At 34.1% G+C, this 25,750-nt stretch overlaps 2 protein-coding genes across 14 annotated transcripts in view; one reads left to right on the forward strand and one right to left on the reverse strand.

Annotated features, from left to right (window-relative positions):
* The window catches only part of LOC118735886 (DNA fragmentation factor subunit beta), a 119,473-nt gene that overhangs the window by 21,120 nt on the left and 72,603 nt on the right, over window positions 1–25,750 (forward strand). Inside the window, exon 5 of one of the 2 annotated variants that reach the window (XR_004992655.1) lies at window positions 25,161–25,242. The exons of the other annotated variant lie outside the window; for it this stretch is intronic. The gene's annotated coding sequence lies outside the window, so the exon portion shown is untranslated. The remainder of the gene's footprint in view (window positions 1–25,160; window positions 25,243–25,750) is intronic. 2 annotated transcript variants of the gene reach the window in all.
* The window catches only part of LOC118735876, a 53,990-nt gene that overhangs the window by 13,319 nt on the left and 14,921 nt on the right, over window positions 1–25,750 (reverse strand). For 5 of the 12 annotated variants that reach the window (XM_036465873.1, XM_036465871.1, XM_036465872.1 and 2 more), the window contains 8 exons: window positions 14,218–14,939; window positions 12,993–13,669; window positions 5,081–5,674; window positions 4,921–5,014; window positions 4,555–4,855; window positions 2,209–2,513; window positions 1,493–1,543; window positions 1,236–1,361 (listed from right to left, as the gene is read on the reverse strand). In XM_036465873.1, the coding sequence (XP_036321766.1) occupies window positions 1,236–1,361; window positions 1,493–1,543; window positions 2,209–2,513; window positions 4,555–4,855; window positions 4,921–5,014; window positions 5,081–5,674; window positions 12,993–13,669; window positions 14,218–14,939 (2,870 nt within the window). The remainder of the gene's footprint in view (window positions 1–1,235; window positions 1,362–1,492; window positions 1,544–2,208; window positions 2,514–4,554; window positions 4,856–4,920; window positions 5,015–5,080; window positions 5,675–12,992; window positions 13,670–14,217; window positions 14,940–25,750) is intronic. The other 7 variants (XM_036465881.1, XM_036465878.1, XM_036465879.1 and 4 more) reach the window with 4 other exon arrangements.

A 25,750-nucleotide genomic window follows, 5' to 3' on the forward strand; every position in this document is an offset into this window, starting at 1 on the left:
TAAGTGGTAGTAAATTAAGTCTTTGTCATGAAGTTTTGTGGATATTCCGGATGTGTGTATGTACCTTTGAATAGATCAAGTATTTTCTTGAATCTTTGCTTGTTTTGTTTTGTTGAAAATTCTATTTAGAAACTTAATGTGTATTGTTTGTATTGGTATGTGTGTGTGCAATACGACGTAATCAACAGATGAAGCTTATTCTATGAAAGGCTGACTACAAATTATCTATAGAAATTCTCCCTCTAGCGTAAACTTTCTACTAATCAACAACTGCTATCCCAACCAGAGTAGGTTTAAAACTATATAGTTATCAATTCACCACTTTTTCAAATTCTTTAAATCTCTTCTATTTGCCTTCCTTTCCCTTTCCCTTCCATTCCTTCCTTCTCTTTCCTTTCCTTCCTTCTCTTCCCCTACTTTCCTTCTCTTGCCGGCAGAGGTATGAGATCCCTCTAACGCGCTTGATCACCCTCTCCTTGCCGTCCCATGGCATTCCCGCATTAAATCAACTAGAATATGTAAAGTTCTTACAAAAGCAAACGAAGTAAAATATTGGGGGGTATTCTTACTGCATCCTTCGACGAGCAAAGCTAAACGACAAGTCAAAAACAAGTGCGGCAGTTACTGTCAATAGCGGCGAAGTTCAGGAAGACACCGAGAAAACCAATCTCTTCACAGGTATTGGTCCCGACCTTGTTAAGCAGAAGCGTTTGGTATCTTTAAGGAACTAGCCTTTCGAATATTTAACTGTCTTCCCACACTTCTTGTAACCCAGCTGTACATCATATTGGTTTCCGTATATTGCACAGTACCACCGCAACACTTACTCTCTTTAATACCCAGATAGCTCGCCACCTTAGTAGAGTTGGAGAAAACTTTCCTAGTAGAGTAGGATTTATGGAAGAATTTCTTTACTAGAGGTTATCGAGGCTTCCTCTCTTGCGTGGAGTAAATCGATCAGCTTATTTGTTTTTTTTGCCTTACTTCTCATACTTCTCATTCGGCTTATGAAACATTTAGTTACTGTTTTAGGTAATCAATTGCGCCATCTAAAAAACTTAAAAGCTCATGCCAAACCACCCCTTCATCTGTTGATTGTCGTCTTGTGGTTAACACAACTTTTTTTTTCAATTCACACATAAATTTAATGATTCTATGAAAATAAATCACTCAGGTTAAAAAAAAAAAAAACTTTTTAAAAAATTACGTTAATATCTTTGCGTAAAAAAGCTTACCAGCGTTTTCCGGTGTTGTCATCGCTTGCAAAATCTTAAATGATCGACTTGGTATTGCGCTACCGGTATATTTTTTCGGTTCGGGTACTTGTTGTTCACTGGGATGGACATATGGTTGTGGCATGTCTAAAATAATAATACATAAATATATTTTTGAAAATTTCATCCTTGGATAAAAAAAACAACAGAAACACAAAAAACATTTAACGATTTTCACACTAATACACTACAGTCCAACAAGCTTGCAATAAGCTCACCATTGAAGTTGTTGTAAATGGTGCGTGGTAGAGTGCTTTTCGAAGCATTACCTAAAAGAAAAGAAAACGGAGAATTACATATATAAATATGTTGATTCGCCTTGGTGGAGCGTAGTGTTCTGTACAAATGTTTGTTTATGCTGTGTGCAAAATGTAAATGTATTTTGTGTAGATGTGTGAGTGTTAAAAATATTAATGTGCTTTTTTATTAAATGGCTAAAATTTTCCATACACCAAAAGTCATTATTTTGTGAAATTTACAAAGCTCAACTAAAAGGAAACTTAATTAAGGAGGTTACAAGTTTATTTAATTTTGTTTTTATATTAGAAATAGCCAACTCAGAAAGCCGAAAGCTTTTCGAACAACAGCGCGTTAAAAAGCTTTACAGCAATCGAATGAGCAAAATATGTGCGCCAATTTCACTTGCTTTACCTTCTTTTTAAGACTCCTTATTCCAGTTAATCACTACTATGTAAATATGTACAAATCTATGCTAACATTGAGGATCACGTAATTACGAAAAAAAAAATCTAAATTAAGCTCTGCACTTCACTTTATAGCACTTAGGTTTCCCACGCGCTACAAGAGCTTTCACCTGCTCTCTCTTCTTATTTACCTACTTGTATTTATTTGTTTTTACTTCTCAACAACTTCTACATGTACCTTGTTGCACTTAAGCTTTGTTGAAGCTTTTGCAGGGTACTAAGTAACCCACCTTGATTCCATGTCTGTGGCGATTGTGACGGTTGTTGTTGTTGCTGCTGCTGCTGCTGTTGCGAATCTTGTGTGATTTGCATGCGTCTCATTTGTTCCACATTCGGTTGTTGGCGCGCCTGTTGGGCGCTCATTTGTCTCGCATATTGTGGGCGCTGCAATTGGGGCTCTGCATCCGTATTGTTTTCCACTTTCTTATCATCCCCTCTACTGTCGTCAATAGTGTCAGTGATTTTTTGCAAAATTCTAAAGGATTTCGATTGTATGGGTGACGAGCGTGGATCGCTAGAAGAAGTGGGCGAGTTGCTAGAGGTTAGATGTTTTAGTGATGATGTCAATTAGTAGCGCAAATTTTGTTGATTAGTGGTAAAATACTAAACAAAAGCTTTGTTGTTAAACATCGAGTGGTTGTGTGTGTGTGTGTGGGCGAAGGTGCTCAGTGCTTAATAAATTGACGTTGGGGTGAGCTTTTGAAAGCTCCTACCTTGAAGTAGCAATATTCAATAAAGTTTTATCGAAAACTATTTTCCTCGTGTAGGTATAGAAAAATTACAAAAAAAAATTTCGGACGCTATTGGTTTCATAGAAAGCTTGATGACTTCTATAGCTTTCAACGTATATATAGTACATATGTACATACATATATCAGTTTTCCAGTTTGTAGCATTTCTCACAACTGTACATATCCCTATTTCGAAAAGTTTGATTTGAAATTATTTTCAATATAGTTAAAAACTATGAGGTCTCAAGGTTGCATAGTTCAAAATTTCAACTTTTTTCAGAGGCTTTAATTGATTTTGATATGTTTGTAAAAACCACCTAAAAAATCTTTGAACTTTCAATAGAAATGAAGACTTAAGATCAGTTGCCACTTTATAAGCACAAACACCGAGCTTCTTAAAGCTTTCATTGGATTTTATATAGAGCTTTTTTGAAAAAAAAACAGAGTTGCCATTTCATAAGCAAAACACCGAGCTTTTTAAAGCTTTCAATGCATTTTATATAGCGCTTTCAAAAGCCCAAAAGCTCATTGGAGTATTTTACTGTATATACAGGTGTATATTTTGCATACTTGATTTAATAGCTTTGGAGGTGTCAGTGATATTGTTTAAGCTTTCTAAAGCCCAAAAGCTCATTGGGGCGTTTAACTGTATTTTCAGGTGTATGTTTTGCATATTTCAAAAGTTATGTCAAACTTAGAAAGTTCGAAATATTCAAAGCTCCGAGTCTATTACTAACACTTGCAGGTTGTCGGTTGCATAAACTTATTTTTGAGAACTTTGGCAATTTTAAAAAGAGTAGTTAGCTTTAAATCTGTTAAATAGTTTTGTCAAATTTGAAATCTTCAAAAGCTCCTTGAAGTTTATTACTGACTTTTAAAAAGCGTTAGCTGAATGATATCTAAATTTTTTGGAAACTTTGAACTTAGAAAATTCGGAATTTTTAAAAGCTTTTAAAACTAGATACTTTTACGGGGTAATAAATTATCTTCATCGTTGATGGTAAATGTTGTGGATGAGCTTTTAAGGAGAGTATTTTCAAATGCATCGCATGTGTTTGAAAATTATGAAAATTATTAAGTTAGATGTCTGTAGAAGAATTAAAACTGCAAATTAAAAATCTACAAGTTCTCAGGACTAGGTGGAAAAGTATAAGTTGGCTTGAATGTTGAATTAAAGATGGGAAAAGGTATGATAATCCTGCAATTCAGAGACGATTATTGTCTTTCAGTAAATATTCGCATACCGGTTTTAGAGAGAACTATGCAAAACTATAAACGTTAAAAAATGTGTCTAAGTAAATTTTTAACTTGAAATATTTTAAACAAAAGTATGTGTTTCCAATTCAATTTTAGTTTGAATATTTTATGATTCATTGTTAATGATGAACTTTTTGACTGCCAAAGCAAGCCTTTGTGTTTTTTCATGCCGCACACACAAAAAACTTCACAGCACTGATACATGACACGTGACACGAACATTTTTTGTTTACACCTCTCACCCTACCTGAGACGACTCTTTCTGTACTGTATTTCCGCCTCAAGTGGGCACTCGTAAACTACCAGATTGTAGTGTTCACTTAATCACCGATGTCAGAGGCAACAAAAAATACCAAACAAAAAATTTATAAAAAAAGCGGTAATAAAAAGCGCAAAGTTAGTGAAAGCGTTTTTAAATGTACAATATACATATTTTTTAAATCAAAAATCAAATGAGGAACAGTAGTATGTAAATGCTGCGTGCTTTCAAAACAATGGAATAACTGCGCTGATAGAATTATAAAAAAGTAACTTTGAATTGCAAGCTTTTTCTAAAGCTTTCACGCCACGCAACAGCTGCTTACTTACTTTTGCAAAATGATCGGCGATGGTGAAATCGGGCCGCGTGTGCCCTCACTGCCAGCACCACCCTCCATGGTGATGGGTATGATGCGTGAGCGGTTGCCGGCGCTACCAGCATTATTATTTGTATATTGCTGTTGTTGTTGTACAATGCGTGGTGCATTTAATTGCTGTGTTGGTGACATTACGCGCTGCGCATTGACAGCAGCAGCCGACGCGGGCAGCTGTGTGCCAGTCGCTGTTGGATAATTGTTATAGCCCTGATCAACGAACTGATTTGGCGAACGAACCACAAAGTTATTCGGTGCTGCAGCGGAGAATGTTAGCTTGTAAATATTTTGAAGTGTCGGAAACTTTTCTCACATAACTTACCATTGGTAACGCCACCATAGCTGACATTGAAGTTCGGTTGTTGTTGTGGCGTATTGGTCGGTGTCTGCTCCAATTGTATGGGTATAATGCGTTCCTGTTGTGAAACAAACGAGTTATGCTTTAATAAAATACAACATTTCACATTGAATTTTCCACTCACCCTTGGGCCAGTTTGTTGATTTGGCGCACTACTGGCATTGTTGGCATTGATTTGCAAACGCAATCCTGTGCTTCCAACACCTTGACTACCGAAATTCGCTGGCGTTGCTGCGGCAAAGCCATTACCCTGCTCGGGCTGATAGCCATAGTGTTGCGTTTGTGGTTTTTGTTGTTGTTGCTGCTGTTGATAGTACAATTGTTGTTGCTGCTGCTGCTGCTGCTGCTGCTGCTGCTGTTGTTGTTGTGCTAGTTGCTGTTGCTGTTGCACTTGTGACTGTTGTGCTGTCATTGCTGGTGGTGGTGGCGACTTCATGCGATGCAACGACGATGGCACCACATTGCCATTCTCTTCAGGACGCGCCCATTCGGGTTGCTCATTCGCTTTGGGCTTGCTGCTCAACCAAGGCACGGTTGAGCGCATTGGCTGCGATTGTTGTTGCTGTTGTGGTGCTTGTTGTTGCTGTTGTTGTTGTGGTATTTGACGTATTGGTGATTCACGTTGTTGCTGTTGCTGCTGAAATTGACGCACAACACTGGGTGCTTGCGGTTCAATTGGTGGCGCCAATGGTGCGATGTAGAGGGAGCCGACATTGGTCTGAAAATTGTAAAATAAGACGAAATTATAGCTGAATTAATTTTCTTCTGTGAAAGATCACGAAATTAAAAAACGAAAGGCTAATTACACAGCCCCAAAAAATATGGCGGATATCGTGCGTGGCTAGAAAAAAATACTAACGTGATGAAGCAAAACGAACATCAAATTTTTTTATATGTAGGTTAAAACAAGTCCTTGCAGGTCAAATATGAAGGACTTGTGGTGTCTTGAACCGGTGATTTGCAAATTCTTCTTAAATGGGAATACGATCTCACCAAAATTTTATTTTAATAAATATTTTAACTCTAAAAAACTAAAGTAAACATTTTTAATCGAAAGAACGGTGCAGGTTCTGCCTCGGAAGATACGGCTAATCCGCCAAATCTATATATATAATACGCGAAGGGATTTTTTTTTTTCAGGATAAAAAAATGGGGTGTCAAATTAAAGCGCTTGGCCTGTAGATGTGCAAACTGGTTTTATTTTTTGGAACAGAGTTGCCACCTATAGTTCAATTGAATTCAAATAATTTAATAAGCAATGCCATAATAACCGCGCCGTTCGTTCGATTTTCCCCAATGAGATGTCAAATTAAAACCCTTGGATTGAAGATATGCAGTAAGGTTTTACTTTTTTGAAAAACAGTTGCCATCTTTTAAAAAATTATATTAAAATTATTTAAAAAAAAATAAAATATTACAAAACCAATGGAAATGGTTTTGAAAATCTCTCTTTCTTAACTAAACTTTAGAAGGGTTGCCACCTGTTTAAAAAATCAAATTAAATTTTAATTAAGAAAATTAAATAGGGGGAAAAATTTCAATATATGGGTGCCAAACGAAAGGGGCTCAGAAGGTAGCAGTTTGAAAATTTTTGAAGTGGGTTGCCACCTGCTTGAAATTTCGAATTTAGCTAACTTATCCAAAAGTTATATGAAATGTCAAAATATGGATTTCAAACGAACGCTTTAGTTTAAACATTAAGAATATTTTTGAAGTGGGTTGCCTAAAAATTTATTTCAAATTATTAAATAAGTTAAATGGATTATTAAAATATGGGTATCAATCGAATGGGTTTTGGACAATCTTTACTTCTGAACCATATTTAGGGGGTTGTTTAAAAAATAAAATGCAACTTAATTTATTAGTTAATTAAAATATGTAGCGCAATGTTAGACGAAGAATATTTAAGAATATCTTAGCGCGAAACTTCTTTTGAAGAGGGGTGCTACCTGTTTAAAAAGTCGAATTTAATTAACTTTTACGCAAGTTATTTGAAGTATGAAGCGAAAATGTATTAAAAAAAAACTTGAGTTTGAACATTTAGAATGTTTAAAAAGGGTTGCCACGTGCTTATTATTTAAGAAGTTGGATGAATTATTAAAAATGGGTATCATCGAAATGATTTTAAAAAGGCTTTATTTCTGAAATATATTTAGGAGGGTTGCCACCTGTTTAAAAAAATCCAACTCAACTTAAATTAGGGCAATTACTTAATTCAAGTATGTGTTTTAAAATTTGTTAAGAAATCTTCCGCTTGAACAGTATAAATATTTTTTGGGTGTTTTAAGAGGGTTTCCACCTGTTCAAATATTCAAATTATTTAAAAAATCAAATGAATTATTAAGATATGGGTGTCAATCGTATTGGGATTGAAAAGGCTTTATTTCTGAAATGTATTTAGGAGAGTTGCCACATATTCTATAAGCTGCATTCAAATTATTTTATATGTTTATTGAATTTTTAAAGGATGGATATCAATCGAAATGAATTGAAAAAGCTTTCAGGTAGGTTTCACCATTCACTTCCCAGTGAATTTAAACCAAATTCGCTTCGAACTCAAATTACACTTTGTAGAAGTTTACTCGAAAATAAATTGTACAACCTGAAAAATAAAGACCTTGCCTTTTTTGAAATTAGGAACTTTTTAACGGGGGATTTAAAATTTGATAATATTAAAAACATACTATGCGAAACGGCTACACAGATTCCTAAGCTTTTATAACCTATTAAGTCTTGATATGAACTAACTAGGCCAGAATATTTTTATGACTTTTTTACCGTTTAGGGCATAAGTTAAAATTGTTTAATTTTTTTTTTTTTTTGTTTCTATGCTTCTTTGTATATATTTTTAAGATATTTTTTAATATTTTTGGAAGCTCTATAGCCCATGGGGAGTAACACTAGTACTATAATTGACAGCAAATTGCCGCTACTGATTACAAATTGAAATAATTGTGCCCACGGTCTGAAGACGATAATCATGGATTGACCTGCGCAAATCCCAGATATGAATCTAAGCGCAAATTTACTTAATCTAATTCAAAGGACGAAAATTTTAAAACTTTATTTTCAGATTTTTTCTGATTAACTAAAAAGCAGGGAGGTCCTGGAAAAAATTAATATAATTTCTTTGCAATCTATATGCCCTTCATGAAAAATCGAAGTTATTCTAAGTGTTTTTAGCAGGCGATAATTCTGAATAATTTTCAAGAATGTTTGATCTACATGCTCTTGCGCTGTGTGCATAATTTTGGCAATCATTAAAGATCCACCCGTCCGTCACCCTCTATAAAATTAAGGGGAACTGTTTTTTATTGAAAAACGCAAAAATTTCCTTAAAAACATTCATTTACGCAATTCAAAATTGGATTAAATAGTTGCGACCAATATCAAAAAATTCTTATTTTGAGTGAAGAAGTAAAACGCTTGTTTCGAGAGCGCAACACAAGCGAATGATAATAAATATTTGAATGAATTATTGCTTCGTTAAAAAAAAAAAAAAAAAAAAAACCAATAAGCAAGAAAAAAATTAAAACAAGAACAAAAAAAGGAAAAAGCAGTAACAAACAATATAAATTAATTAAATTTGAATTTTGAGTTAAATGAGGATTTTATGTTAATTTGCTAAATTGCCTTATTATCATACTCATTAAATACTAAACCGCATAATTTACCTACTGCATATCTATTTTCGCTTATTTCTTGACAATCTAAAAATGTAAGCGAATTTTATGTAATTTCTTCTTCCCCTTAACAGAAACTAATTTTTTATGGTTACCGTTTTTCCCGTAACTGCTGCGGAAACATAGATACCCCTGGAAGAAAATCAGGATTTTACACTTAGAAAATGTTATTGATCAGAAAGGCACTTAAATTGCTCATCTGAAATCGGCTCTAACAGCCAATTTCACAAAAGCCATTTAAGTGAAAAATGATTTTAATTTTTCAAATTTTATATGGAAATTGACAGAAAATAAAAAATAATTTTCCATTTAAATTGCTGGTGAAACCGACTGTAAGAGATATTGAATTTTTTCCGCTTTTCGTTGATTTGGACCATTGCGGAAACCCCTGGACCATTGAGGAAAACCAGTACGCAATCTCAACAGATCTCAGCCAAAAACTGTGCGACGAAAGTGTTCCGAGATGACTTAAAAAGCTACAATATTCAAATTAATCCAATTTATTAAAAGTCAAGCGAAACTTTGCTACAAAACTGGAACAATCAAGTTGCTAGATTTTTTTTCCAACTTCCTTCTTTATCAGGGCTGCCAACTGTAATTATCTATGAAGTGCCACACTGAAGATAAAAAAGTGCCAAAATGTGCCGAATAAAAAAATAAAAAGTGCCAAAAAGGTGTCATTATTTTTAATTCTTCCCATTTAGCATTGAAATTAGAAACACATTCCTAAATCAAATGTCCGATGCCAAAATAAGATAAACCAGTTGTATACACTATTGAAACTAGAAAATTTTTGTTGAGAAAAACAAGTACACGCAAAGGATTTCACAAATATGTATTACTATTTTTCTTAAGTGCCATTTTGGCACTTTGTGCCAAATTGAAAAGTTGAGTGCCATTTGAAGTGAAAAGGGCCAAAAATGGCACGATTTGCGCCAAGTTGGCCGCTCTGTTCTTTATCCGCTTGTTTTAATTATTCTTGTTGTCGTCTTCTGATGAAAGGATAAGGATAGTAAATGTGAAATCCGAAACTAGATTACAAAAAAAAAAAAAATCGTAAAATATTTCGAAGTTATCGCAAGGAAGTTCACATTATTTGTTATTGCTCCGGTTTGGCTCCTCAAGGTACATTAGGGTGGTCCAATAACTGAAAAGTCGGAATTGTAATGCTCTCACCCCCTAGGAGTGTTCTGTATAGAAAAATGTATACCCCTATTTTTTTATTTTGAAATAAAAAAATATTTGGAGGTCGCTCAAAGCATTCCATGTATTTTTATATGGCAAAAAAACAGTTTTTCGAAGAAATGGAAATAGAATTCCTGAAAATCAATATTTTTCGATCGGAAAGCTCTGGTTCTCTTCAGGAGACTTTCAGTAATTGCTTATTTAACAATTTTTTAATACTAGCGATTTTTTATTGGTCTCCCCATTGCATTTAACGGGGTTTTTGTGGGTTGTTGGCGGACCTATAAATTATAGTTGCGACAAAAAAATTATTAAATAAACAATTGGGTATTATCTCCTGCAGATAAACCGAGTTTTCCTATAGAAAAACAGTGATTTTTAACAATTCTATACCATTTATACGAAAAGTTGTTTTTACTTGGAAAACTTTGGACGCTTTGAGCGACCTTTATGTAAGTATTTTCTGATTTCATAATAAAAAATATGGGGTATATTTTTTCCGGTATAGAACAATCCTAGGGGGTGAGAGCATAAAAATTCCGACTTTGCTTTTTCACATGCATTTTTGGACCACCCTAGTGTACACACATTGTATATACATACATTCTTATTATTCTCAAACATAGCTACATACGTAAGCTGGTTGCAGAAATAATATAAACGGCTTATTTTGACTAGTTTTCTAGTCTTATATTTAATTTTTTTTTTTTATAAAAATCTAACCATATAATAAACTGCATATAAATGCACGTTTCCAGCTTTTCGTTCGCAAACAAATTTCGAAAAATCGATTTAAGTTTTTATAAATTGAAGTTGCTATATAAAAACCAAAAGCCGAAAAGTCCGTCAGCAAAAATATATTAAAAATCAGCGCTAATGCTTAGCTGCTTCAAACATGCACTTTAAAAAATGTTATGATGGGCGTTAAAAATTTGTTGAATCCTTTAATTAATTTTAAATATTGATTTACATATATGCAGTTTATTATATAATGAGCTACACTTGTATAAAAAAATATTAAATAAGCAAAAGAAAAAAAAAGTCAAAACTTGGCAAAATAAAACGTGCCTATTATTTCGGCCACCAGTGTATATACATATGTAATTGTACACAAGCATTTAAGTGTCAACTAGCGTAGAATGTTTCCATCAATTTTTGCGATAGTTTGCCGACAACTGCAGAAAGTGCTCATCAGTTTTAATTAAAATTTGTTAATCAGCTTCCAAAAATACTATCTTAGGAAATTATTGTCAAATTAATTTACAACAGCTGAACATGAATGTCATAAGAAACAAAAAAAAGTAAAATCGTTTAATTCGCTCTTATACACATACATACATTAGTGCAAATCAACACGGCATTGATAAAAATAGACATTTCCGCATGTTTTGAATTAGACGGCACACACACAAAATTTTCTAAAATACATACATATTGATGTACTGAGGAAAGAGTTTAGTTGACGCAACTTGACTATGCATATTCTCAGTGTCTGTATGTATGTATATTAGGCTAGTGAAAAAGAAAAGTAATGTCGGAATTTGAATGCAATAATATTAATTGAATGTTAACATTAAAAATTGGTAAAATAAACAAATGGGGTATTGTTTTTGGGCGTCTCCTGAAGAGATAAAAAAGTTTTATGTTCGAAAATTATTGATTTTCAAGAATTCTATAAATGCTAGTTCTACGAAAAATTGTTGTTTTCCCATATCAAATACATGGAAAACTTTGAGTGCTTGAGCGGCTTCTAAATATTTTTTGATTTCAAAATAAAAAAAAAACAAAATAAACGGATATATTTTTTCGGTGAGAGCGTTAAAATACCGACTTTACATTTTATTTTTTTTTTGAACCACCCTAATGTATATGCACCTACATTTGCACATACTTATATGAATTTAGTCTATATTTGTAGCGAGTGGTGCTTTGAATTGTAGAAAGAAATTTAGAAAATGTAAATTCTCATCTCTGTAGTCTGCTCGGTCATAGTTGTGTGAAAATTTAAAAAATTATCAAAATTTTCAAGTTTGCAAGAGTTGAGATGCAACCAAAAAATACACTACATATAGTTTAACTTACTTTACTTTAATTTCACACCACGATATGTTCAATCCGTAAGCCGAAATATTCCGAAATATATATATATATATATTAGACTGCATCACCAAAAAAAAGTTGGGGTTTTTCCGGCGGGATTACAAAATGTATTACATTTTAAGACGTTCACCAAAATATTTGGGAAAAATATTAAGATTTAAGTGAGCTGGACCGATTTGAAAATATCTCCAAAAATGGAGTGTTTTATGAATAAAAATAGTTTTGTAAAGAACTTTTTGAAAAAAGTCCCCTCAGATGACAAAAGAGATTAAGCTTAAAAAATCTGCATACAAATATTTTAAAATCTTTTCAATGGAATCGTAAGAATGAGATTTTTGATGCTGTTTTTTTTTTTTACTTTTTTCAAAGATTGATTTACGAAAAACTTAAATAACTGGACCAAAACTATTCTGATTTAGACTTATGAGATCTCTGTAGAAAGGTATTTTCACACTGTTTTTATTTCTGTCCAAAAAAATATCATTCGTGTCGCAATTTTTTTTTTTTTTTCAAATACCAACACATCTTAATTCAACTTTGAATGACGTTCGTTCATCCTACCTTTCTCTTTCATCCTTTGAATGAGTTTATTAGCAAAGAAATGAAAAGGGTGAGAAAATACCTTTCCACCAACACCTCTTAAGTCTAAATCAGAAGAGTTTAGGCTCAGTTATTCAAGATTTTCTTAAACCAATCTTTGAAAAAAGTTAAAAAACACCATCAAAAATCTCCTCATACGATTCCGTTCAAATTTTTTTTTCAATTTTTTTTTTTTAATATTTTTATGCAAATTTTTTAAGCTTAAACGGTTTTGTTATTTGAGGGGATTTAAAAAAAAAAATTTAAATAACTATTTTTATTCATAAAAAATTCCATTTTTGGTGGTATTTTGAGCTGCACTTAAATCTTAATATTTTTTCGAAATATTTTGGTGGACTTGTTAAAATATAATAAATTTTATAATTTCAATGGAAAAATAGTACCGATTTTTTTTTTGTATGGGGAGTGTTGCAGTCTAATATATGTATATACATATGTACATATATATATTTTCCAAATTTTACTCACCGGCTTTGGTCCCTGATATGCTGCTGGAGCTTGTTGAGTGAGTTGTTGCTGCTGCTGCTGTGGCGACACATTGTTATATATTGCTGTCGATTGCGGCTGCTGCTGCTGTTGTTGTTGTTGTTGCGTCGGAGTACGTTGAGTGCGCCAAGGCACAGTTTGTGCTGATGGCTGTGAGTTGGGAGAATTGTTGGTTGATGTTGATTGTATTGCTGTTGGTGACGGCGCGTACGGCTTTGGCGATTGTTGTTGTGGCTGTTGAGCCAATGGTGATACAGCTGGTGCAGCACGTTGTTGTGGCTGCTGCAGCTGCTGCTGCTGCTGCTGCTGCTGCTGACCACCATATCTGAAGGGACTTTCAGTGGCGCGCTGTGTTGGAGTGCCGGCATCAGCGCGTGGGCTATCCGTTTGCCGTGTGTAGACATTTGTGATAGGCGATTGCGGTGGGGCGACACTGCGGAACTCATTTCTTGGCGATTGTTTTTGCTGTTGTTGTGGTGGAGTTGAGGCCGACAATGGTGGTGTTGCATTGTTGGCGTATTGAGGCTGCTGCTGTTGCAGTGGTTGATAAGATGGTGGGGAGTACGTGGGCGGAGTCGGTGTGTGCTGCTGTGGTTGAGTGGAGTTGTTGCTGTAGTTCAGTTCAGGTTGTTGGGTAGTCGTTACTGGTTTCTTGTAACCTGTTGAAGGTGTTGGTAAAAGATTAAAAAAAATAAAAGTGTTGAAATAATGAATTTTAGTGCATAGAGTGATTTATAGATTAATTCTTGGAACCGTTAGTGTTTCTTTTGTCGTGAATTTAGGGTGCGATGCGTGAAGGTTAGCAGCGCCATCACCATTTAGAGAGTTAGTTGAGCCAGTAAATAGTATGTAATAGTAATAATCAATTTTACAATTCTTTTTCAAACACATTTTTCATTACCAGCTATTTGACTATACCAGCACCATTAATAAATTAGTTGACCCAAACCCAAAGCATAAAAAAATGTTTTTTTTTTCAACATGTAAGCAAGTATCAAGCTCCTTAGGATCTGAGGTCTGACGGTTCTTCTGTAAACCCTTTCGCCTCTTCACCCAACTTCGTGTACTTAAAATACGTTATAGCCGTTGCTCAAACCACCAAGAACCAAGGTTAGACCCATACAAAGCGTTGATGTGGTGATTAGGTGATGAAGCCTAAAATAAACGTAGAAAATGCCTTAACACATTCTCTACACGCATTTCTCACCATCGACATGTTCGTTGACATCGTTGTTGCTGTTGTTGTTGTTCAAACTAACTTGAGCACGCTCACCATAACCGCCGTTATTCGGTGAGCTAGCTCTGTCATTTTCACCCACCATGGGACTCTTGGAGCGTTCGCGCACATATTCATCCTTCCAGAAGTTATTCTTCTCCACCGGCGGTGGTACTTTGCGCAAGGCCGCCATTGGATTTGGCGGAATTTTGATTTCTGGTCGGAATCCCATTGGTGGCGGTTCGAAGCGTTGCGGTGTGGGCGACTTGCGTTGCGCGTTGGGCGAACCAGGCGCACTGCCCGGTCCACCGCCATTGTGTGGTGGTGCTAATGTGGAGGAGGAGCTAGGTGGTGGTGGTGGTGGCGGTGCCGATGTGCCATTAAATTTCTTACCCGCTGCTGCATTTGGCGCTGGTGGTGGTGGCGGTGGCAGCACCTGGAAGGGCATACCCATGCCGGCGGCACCAATTTGAGAGGCAGCATTGCCGCCACCCGGCGATTGCGGCTGTGTCGGTCTGTTCAGCTGTGATGCACCCGTCGCGCCCTCGGCTTGGGCGTTGCGCGCCAAACGCTTGGCCATGCGCTCCGATTTGATTTGTGAGAGATCAATGCCGCCCGGTGTGTAGGTGAAGGGTTTCTTGTCTTTAGTCACCATAGCATTCTGCACACAAGCGGGTGCCTCATAGCCCCGTTGTGCTGCGGAGCCGCCGTACCTGAAAGGGTGAGATTAGAGGAGAAAGCGTTAATTTAGTGTTTTTAAATTAATATTTCTAAGCTAGTAATTCAATAATAAAATAAATAAATAAAAGCATATAATGTAAAAAAAAAATTTTAATGTTTAATTCTGCACAAATAGTGAAAACAACGCCCTGTGTGCTTTGACGTCATCATGAAAAAAAAAATACATTTTTAGAAAAAGTCCACGCACACGCTCAACATCTTTGTGACGCGTGAACTGCCAATAGTTTTTGTGCCAACTATATTTCATAGAAATAAAATTTTTTCAAAGAAAAATATACCACGGCTCTCGGGTAAAACGTAAGCACGTGCAAACTTAAGTGATGAGCAGTCGAATTTTCAGACAGTTGACTTCAATTGTTGGAGGAAGAAATGTTAGGGAGATTGACTCGGTCTTTCCAAACCGGTTTCCACCGGTTTTTTTATATAATTGTAGGCGGTTTTTCGCATATCGCATAAACCGAATTTTTTATCGAACAAACCGGTTTGTTTGCATTTCATACACTTCCTGACATCTCAATAAAAGTCGTTTTTCAGTTTAAGTAAAACCCCTAAGTATTTATGATGATTTCGTTTCTTCCAAAAAAATGCAAATTATTTTTGATGTTACACTGAACCTTGTAAAAGGCCATGTTTTTGCTTTCTTGTCCCTGTCTAGCTCACGCATTTCATTATACTGTAGTTTTTAACAGCCTGATCTGATCTGATTTTCAGGGCAACCTTCTCCCCTGACAAATCTTCAAAGGGCAGATAATGTGCCTTTTTTGCCTTACAAGAGTGTGACATTTTAAGAAACAAACACAAAATTTTCTCACCGTTTGCCTATCGAACACGAAATACAAAGGGGCAATCAAAAGGCGAATTTTTTTGGTAGAAACGAAATCACCATTAATTTAAAAATTATAGCCTAGGTTATTTGAGGATGAACAGCATATCATATTTGATTCTAATAATGAATGTTTGGCGCTTAAACGAGCAATGACTCGAAACCCGGTTTGGGAAAGAGGCGAATAATCGAAGACCCTAGGAAATATTATAACCACACACATCTACTATCTGTATTGATATGACTATTCTCTGACGTAATTCAACTCGATTCACATCTAATGACAATTTTACGTACATACAGTATTGGCCAATACAATAGCACCCCTTTTCAAAGTGATATTGTTCCCCACTCATGTTTATTTATTTATTTTTAGAAATTTTCAATTGAAATACAGTTCACTCTAACAAAACCCATATAAACCCAAGTTTAAAACTTTGTAAAAACTACAAAAAATTTTAACAAATTTTCACATAAATTTCTAAAATTTTTCTCAGAAGTGTTAGAATTTTTTTGAGTGCACAGTTTTATAGCCTATTCAATTTTAGTCTAACAATGTGCAAGTTTCAAGTGACTAAAGATCACCATTGATTTTTTAGATTTTTTTTCGCCGAAGGTGTTGCGGGTTTCTTCCATATAAAAATAAATTTTGTTTATTTGTTATATGGAAGCAAATGCGACAAAAAAAATCTAAAAAAATCAACGATAATTTTTAGCCACTTGACACTGTGCGTACTCAAAAAAAGTCTAATGCTTCTGAGAAAAAAGTTTGATATTTAGGTGAAAATTTGTTGCATTTTTTTTAGTCTTTTACAAAGTTTCAAACTTGGGTTTATATGGGTTTTGTGAGAGAATGAACTGTATTTTAATTGAAAATTCTTATAAATTAATAATTAAACATAAGTGGGAAACAATATCACATTGAAATGGAGGTGTTATTGTATTGGCCAATACTGTATATGTCTTGGAAAATAACACCAATTTTTTATGCATGGGTTGCTACTCTTCTCTTTTGAACTCAATTTTTTTTTTGAGTTGCCATTTATTTGAACTTAGGCTAATTTCATCGAAAATGTATTTTTATATTTTCAATTTGACGTCTCTATCAGAAATTCTTACATAAATTCATTACTGTCTATCTCTCAAATTGTCAAATTCGAAATGCGTTATTTCATAGGGACACAGATTCTTAGAAAATTATTATTGCTCAATATCTAATTAGCATAGTTTTCCACTTCTCAAATGCCTCATGGAATTGTTTTTAATTAAGAAATATACTTAGCGGATTTATTTCATCTATCGGAGTTCAGATATATACCAGTGTGTACATTAGGGTGCATCACTCTCCATACAAAAAAAAAAAAGAATTGGTACTGTTTTTCCATCGGAATTTCCAGCTCAGTACAGCTCACGTAAACCTTAATATTTTCCGAAATATGTTCGCAGACGTCTTAAAATATAACAATTTTGATAATTCCGGTGAAAAATCCGCAGCTTGTTTTATTGAAGCACCCCCTAATGTACATACATTTATTTTTCCAATATTTTTAATTTTTTTTTTTGTCAATCAAATCACGCTCGTATTAAATTTGAGCCACCACATTAAAAATAACCAAAAGATTCGCAAGTATCTGCAGCATGTTTACTGTTTGCTCTAATTGGTAATTTGTTAAATTGAAAATTAATTTTGCTACCTTCAAAAGCAAAGTGTAATTTTAAACGCGACCAACGGTTTTATTATTTTTTTTTTTCACTTCAGCGTGATGTAAATGAGAACAGTGCTGGTGCGCATGCGCAGAACTTGTAGACACTACAACTAAAACAGTTGCGCGACAATTTGAATTACCGCAAATATATGGCAAGACAGGTTGAGCGATAAAATTATTTAAATAAGCTGCAATGCCAAGAGACTTTAGTAAAATAAAAAATATATAATATTAAGAAAAAAAAAAATGGTAAAAACCCCTAACCACAACCGCCAAGCCATTTGAATACAAATCTGAAGGTTTCGCTTAACCTACCAGTATTTTCTGATCTAAAACTAATTAAACTGTAATGGCACAGCTCAAATGGTACACACATAACATACGCGCTGTGGTCACCCACATGCTCTATGAATGTATGTATATGTAAATGCATATGTACATATGTATGTTTGTGCTAGTGAGTGATGCAGAGTAAAAAAAAATGCTTCAAAGTCAAGTTGTGGTGAGGCGAAATAAATTGTAGAAAAACAGATTTTTATTTATTTTATATGCATAAAATATTTAACTTAAAATATTTACTTTAGTTAAAAACTACGCTACGCTTCCTCAACAAAGCAAATCAATAATAATAAATTTCCGATTTATTTCCCATACTTCAACGGCAATCTAATGTGCCATGATAATATATACATAGCTACTTTTTAGTATTTCAATGTCAGCAATAATAATCACCGACAATTGACAATTTTTCTTTGTCTACTTAAAAAATAATAAATAATCGAGAACACATTTATAGTCATAATAATTCAATGCATTCATTCAGTGTACAGCTAATTGCAAATGTGGAAATTGCATACATGTATGTATGTATCTTGTTCCGCGCCCATTTATGGGCGTATTGCAATATGATTTGACAAGTGTCACTGAGCCGCTGCCGGCTAGCTGGCTCCTTTGCACTCGCATGTTACGCTTACAATTGCAGTGTGGTAGCTGGAACGCACAAAACGGGAGTCGTCATGTAGCTTTTGCAGCACTGGCATCAGTCAACACGTCAATGTTCCTTATGCGCATGAATGAAGTTTATGATAGTTTATGATTACAAAAATCCAGAATTAATAGTTCAACTTCACTGATCCAAATATGGAAGTGAAAATGCGTAAAGTACGATAATGAAATATGAATATATCTAAAAACTTTAAAAAATATTCGTAATGATTCATCTAAACCATTTCTGAGTGATGAGAAGTCTCGCAAGGTGTCGGTTTTCAATTCATCAAATTTAAAATCACTCTGTACCGCTAAGAAGGTTCTAACTTCAAAAAAACAAAACTTATTGCACATTATGGAAAATCCCAGTTCTTTAATTCGACTTACCAAATTCGAAATATCGGCGCATATCTGATAAGCTTCAAAGAATAGGCAGAAACCGTAATTAAAAATATTATCAGTCTAAAATTTTCCAAAAACTCTATCGCTTGACATTAATATTTTCATTATTTCATTTAGCTTGTGCATAAGTAAAACAAATTCGACTTTTAAAATAGGAGGCAAACCTTTTAAAAGTATTTTGAAACTAAAATCTTTTTAAGTTGCATTTGATGTTCTCAACACATGGCAACTCTTCTAAATACAGTTCAGAAATTAATTATTTTCAAACCCATTTGGATTGATACCAATCTTTTGACAATCCATTTAACTTATTAAATAATTTGAAGTGAATTTTTTTTAATTAAGGGTTACCACCCTCTTCTGACATCCCAAAATATTCTGAATGTTCAAACTAAATATTTCTTAACGCTCGTTCGTTTGATACCCATATCTTAAGATGTAATGTACATAACTTGTGTATAATTAAACTAAGTTCGACTTTCAAAACGGGCGGCAACCCTCTTCAAAATTATTTTTGAACTAAAATCTCCTTAAATATCTTTCGTCTGACATTGTTATACATTTTGTAAGTAACTGATGCAGTAAGTTGAATTTTATTTTTTAAATTCGTGGCAACCCTCCTAAATATAGTTCAAAAATAAAGGATTTTAAACCCATTTCCATTAATAACCATGTTTTAAGAATTCATTTAACTTATTAAATAATTTGACTTTAACCTTTTAAACTGGTGGCGACCCTCAAACACATCAAAAATATTCTAAATTGCCAAATTCATATGACACCCATTTTTAATATTTCATATAACTTAGGTATAAAATATTTTCATTCGACTTCTGCAATAGGCGGCAATCGTCTTTAAAATATTTTTAAACTACTACCTTCTTAAAACTCTTTTTTCTGACACCCATATGGTGATACTTTATTCACTTATGTAGTTTCTTTAATTGAAATTGAATATTTTTTAAACATGTGGCAACCCTCCTACACGTATTTAAGGTTATTTATGAGCGGCCACTGTCCTATTTAGTGGTCAGTCGTGTTGATCTGTCATTTTGGTCAGGAAGTCCTCACAAACCGCATGTGGAGACTTCCAGCATTTCAAAGCTTGTTTTAGGTAAAGGTGGTAGTGGCAGGACAGTATAAGACAGGACGTCCTCAGGTTGGATTCTCCTGACAGGGCTCCAATGAAGTTCATTTGACAACCAACTACCAGCTCTTGCACAAATGGGCTTCAAGACGCCCACTAAACCGGCAGACTGATTAAAAACTCCGACATGCTCAGTTGCAATGCAAGCTCCTTTTGGCCGTTTGGGGGTCGGTGGCGGTCGATGAGCTTTTTCGGGCTCCTGGCAAGAGTATGCGAACCCATTGTGTCACACCCTTATTGCCACCGATATATATACATATGTATGTATCTCAACAAGTTATTTAATGCCGTTGATAGTTTCATTTTTCCCCAATTCTGCGCTTCCGCATTTCCTATGTAGACACCACCAAGTCAGGTCAAATGTCGGTAAATATGTATTCTCAGCACTCGCTTTTCTCCATACACCGACAACTTAATTTTTGTGCCAAATTCGGTCAAACACATCACAGATGACGACACTGACAACCGTTTGAAAGGCATTAAGTTGAACCTGTTCCAATGTAGAAAAGTCTAGTTTTGTGCATACGTATGTTATCTGGCATTTAGCACCACAAAGTCATATTCATTTAAATATAGTACATAATTATTTTTTATTTGCGCAATAACATTTCTACTAATATTTTATGTTCAACGCATGTCTGCTTAGCCTGCTTACGAAGCCTGCCTTCGTTGCGCTTTCACATACTAAGTCGGCGATAAACGACGCACAGTGTGGAAAATGAACTTGTTTTGTGACAAAATCAAATATCTCAGGGAACGTGAACGATAATTTAAAGCTTTTGAGATGTAGAATACAGTAGAATTAGTATCCTTGGATAAAAAAATTACCTTGACCTTTAGAATTAACTTCAAAAATAGGTTTTCAATTTTTTTTTTAATATTTTGGATCCGGTAACAGAATGCAATGGGCGTCAAGATATCCATTTCTAATGTTGGAAAATTTTGTTTAAAAGATTAATTTCATACTGTTTTGAGGAAAAAAAATAAAACAAAATTAAAAAGTTTTGCTTTTGAAGGTAGGTTTTAAGGTCAAGTTAATTTTTTATTCAATCAGACCTTTAAAATTACCTTTAAAAATAAAATTTTTGTACCTTATAAAAAAATTGTCGAACATACTTTGTATGGCAGAAAATGGGTGACACCGTCAACGAAAAAAAAATGCCAAAAATCAACGGTATTTTGTAACCATATGAAACTCGCAAATTATTATACTAAAATTGCGTGGGCTATAAAATTGCATACGCAGAACTTTTCCATAAATTCTTAAAAAAAAAGGTAAAATTTTGGTGAAAATTCGCTGAATATTATAATTTTTGCACAAAGTTGGAAATTTGTATGGTGTATAGAATGAACCATATTTGTATAAGAAATTAATTGAAAGTAAATAATATAAAAATAAATAGTCAGAACTGGTTAATATATGGCGGTCTTATAATTATGCTACGCAGTGTATTATTAAATTCTTTTAAAAAGTTCATTGCAAGCTGTTTTCAGGTGAAAAAAATAAAAAAAAATTAAAACCTATTTTTGAAGGTCAATGACACGCTTTATCGAACCATGTTATTTATCCTAAATTCTCTATCTCAAGAGCTTTAAATTCATTTCGCTAACTGTTTCCGTTTTCGAAATTTTAGATTTTATCACAAAAAAAGTACATTTTCCACACTGTGCGACTGTTAAGCAGCAACAGCATGGAAAAGTTTGCTGAAGATGACCATGAATTGAATGAAATTTCAAATGCGTATTCTAATGTTAATTGCAAAGCACGCTAACGTTATCAAAGCATATTTATGAGCGTTCATTTATGTTAAGTGACGAGTTCTATGTTCTTACACACCTTTCCGTAGTTTGTTGCACTTGTTTTGCTATAGTACATATAAACACCCGGTTGTATTAACTAAGTCAACAGGTTTGTTAGACACACACATTTATTTCGCAATGACTTGCTTAAAGTAAGAAGGTTGATGTTGCTCTCAAGCAAAACTAGTAAGCAGAAATTGCAAACGCTCGTACTGTGGTTGGTGGCAGCGACACACCATGCGACTACACCAGCCTTACTACCGACCACCATTGAGTAGCATAGCGCGCCAAATCTGTTTTAATAATTTTTCTAGGTAACGCTTTGGCCGCAGGAAATTTAGGTCACCAGACAGGAATTGTTAGCTTTATAGTAACGCCTATAAAAAAAAAAAAGAAAAACTGTACAACAGTGCATTTCATGGCAGTTGCACTTTGGTTAGTGATTTCATGGTTGCTAGTCCAACGGCGTGTAGATAACACCATTTAGATGTGCCTTAAGTTTAATTAAAATTTGATTTTAATGACTGAATTTGGTGTTTATGGCAATTTGTTATTTTATTGTAATTAATTGTAATTTATTAATTATTTTTCAACCATAAATGGTTCGTTCATGGACAAAAATACAACGTTTTTAGCAAAAATCGCAATTAACTTAGAAACTATTAAGCGCAAATTATTTCATAAAGCCACCTTTTTAAAGAAAGTTAAATTTCATGTAAAATGAGCAACTGGTCGTTACAAATAGTCCTACATAATTGGGTATAAGGACCTTTTTGTAGAGAATTAAATTTACGATCGATTTCTTAGCTTACGAAATTTGTTTTTAACGCTTTGAACTTTGATTTGCTTGGGCGAGCTTAAGATGTTCACCGAAAAATTTTCATCCTTCGCACAGAAGTTTTTTAGAGCATAGTGAATCTATCTTGGCTATTTCTTAACGATCAAAATTAAAAAAAAAAAAACGGATTTTCAGCCCAGCCTAACATACATATATTATTTTTCGTAATAGATTTTTTCATTGGTATTTAATAGAAATATAGTGTATTCTACATCAAATGGCATATAAGTTAATGTTTAAAAATTTTTACAAAATTTAGGAAAATTCGACAGTTGTGTGGTTCACTGAATTTCAGTATAATAAAATGCAAGTTTTAAGTGGCTACAAGCTACCGTTGATTTTTGTGATTTTTTTTACTAACGCTCTTCGGCATTTTCCCCATGCAAAAACAACTATCACGCATTCGTTATATGGAAAAAAATGTTTTGAAAGTTGAAATTTTTGGTGAAGATTTGTCGAATTTTTTTTTTTTCATCCGGAAAAAACTGTAATTTAATTTATATGCCATTTGAAGCAGAATTTATTATGAGAAGCATTGCAAATATTAAAAAAACACTGTGCGGAGATTTATTCTATATTTTTATTAAATTGCAAAAATTAATTCATATTAATTTCAAAATAACTCTGATAAGATTGGGATCTTAAAAGCCTCTATTATATTTTGCGCTGCCGTTTTTTTCAATTATCTCGAATTTTGTGTGAAAATAATTCTTTATGTTAAAGGAGCATGCTTTACTTTTCAACAACACAGCTAATTGCTTAGGCAGCGTTCCAAGCCGCCATTTCGCCCAACAAGTTTTCAAAGTAAATCAAGGCAGACTAAAGAAATAAAGGCGTGCAAAGCAAGCCTACATCGGATCATTGAGTTCTTTTTAAAATGAGAAAAAAATTGGAATTCCGATCCAAGCAATTGGTGCAAAAACAATGGCACAATAAAAATATCATCGCACTTTTTAAGAGGTGTGGTAGATTTTACATGAAAACATTTTTTTTTTTTTTAAATCCGAATAGATCTAATAGCTAGTATTCCAAATAAAGCTCGCAAAGTCCTGTGAAAGCTTTAACCCAAATTCGTGGTCTCCGTTATTTCTTCCGGAAGTTCTTACTTGTAATGAAAGCTTGAAGCTGCTTCCGCTTTGGAAAGCTCTAATTAAGAGCGTTTCATATAAAACTCTGAATTTCCTTTGCAAGCTTTTAGCCCGGTTTCAAGGCTATACACATCATACGAATCGCTGTGGAAGCTTCCAGCTCGTTTTGAAAGTCCAGCCGAAAGCGGTTCTGCAATAGCAATCCGGAGTCCTGTGTCCATCATATCCTATCCTATCTCCTATACATAAATCTCCGAGGTCGCTGTGGAAGCTTTCATCGCATTTTGAAAGCTCTGACAGCGTACCATGCAAAGCTTGGGAACTAACGTGGAAACTTTAAAAATCGTTTTAAAACCTCTGGCGCCTCCGAAAACGTCAACAATATCCCATTTAAAGCTCAAGAAACTTACTTTGAATTTATAAATCGCCTAGAATAAACTGGGATCAACTAGCTTCTCAAAGCTACACATTTTCGCACACTGTAAACCGCATTTTAATGCGCATCACATTACTCAGAAATATAAAAATATTGATTTTTGCCCTCACTTCGAAAAAGTTCAAGGTTAGCCGCTAAATCTCTAAATTAAAAAAGCCAAAAATATGGGAATTTTCACAAAAGCTGAAATCAATAAAGAACAAACAATTGTATTATATTTTAACAAAAACTTATGCTCGCCGTTGAAATGCCAAGACGAAAACCAGACTAAATAGCCTAACCGCAAAACAATGGCAAATATGGAGCATATTCAATGAAAAAAGAGAGAAAAAAATATGTATTCCACTAAGCACGTACGAAAGTGTTTACAATTCTACTATTTATACAATCCAACCGTTCTCGTTTCCCTTCACACTTCCTACTAAATGCTTTCATATAATAATATTGATACTTTTATAAATTTTTGCACACCAGCTGTTACACATTTCTTCTACAGAAAACATAAATAATACATTTTTCTTGTTTTCATTTTTGTGTGGTTTTCTTTCAATTGTCAGTTGCAATAAATTGTAATTATTTTTCCATTTCACTTTGCTGTTCATACCCAGCCGCAATTTACATACATAACCGTGAAAAATTATTACTCATACAAAATGTAAGAAAACATGTAGAAATAAATTGCAGCATTCTTTATATTAAAAAATCACAAACAACTGTACAAATGACTCATTGAGTGAGACCGCTGCTCTTCGAGGCTTTTCGAAGATATTGCTCACTTGTGGTTTTTTTTGTGTGGAGGCAGATGATGATTAACATTGAGGTCGCCTATAGTTCATGAAAGAGCTATGCTTTTATTTATTTATTTATTTTTATTACCTAGATAATTATTTTGTAATGGACAGCGCATTTTTTGATGACTTTGTTATTTACTAAATTTGTGTTTTTTGTTTTTAATTCGATTTTCAGATGGCAATGACTTTTCAAATGAGATTGTCTTAAAACATGCCTCGGCAGCGGTCATTGTTCCGATCTAAATTAAGTGTGCAAGGTAAGAGAATTTTATGTGTATATTTGTAGAAATTTTCTTAAATGACATAAAATGTTTGATGTATGCAAGTCGTTAAGAGCTTCAAACAATCAGAAAAGTTCAAAAAGGCTTTAGAATATCATAAAATTCCGGGGCAGTGCTGGTGAGAGGGGGAAAAGCTTAAAAAAGCTTGTATGTTGTACAGAGAGCTTTTAAAAGCTAGGCCATATGCCTATGAAGTGGCCATGCGTTATTTGAACTAAATACCACAAGCCACCTTATAGGCACTCACTCAAGCTTTTTAAAGCTTTTAAATACACTTTTGATGGTGGAGCATATGTACTTTGAGCTGTTCCCGCTCTGACCAGTATGCTCCCATTTGCTTCAATTCTAGAACTTTTCCAATACAATGGTAGACGAGTGTATAGACAGCGGGTATGCAGTGTACTTCATTTGAAGGGCGTGTCAAGTCGCAATCTTTTATTGAATGCAAGCCACAAATTATGTATTTGCCAAAAAAGCTTCTAAT

Source organism: Rhagoletis pomonella, unplaced genomic scaffold (assembly GCF_013731165.1).
Source record: "Rhagoletis pomonella isolate Grant_MI unplaced genomic scaffold, Rhpom_1.0 Rhpom_scaffold_00003, whole genome shotgun sequence".
Taxonomy (NCBI): Eukaryota; Metazoa; Arthropoda; class Insecta; order Diptera; family Tephritidae; genus Rhagoletis; species Rhagoletis pomonella.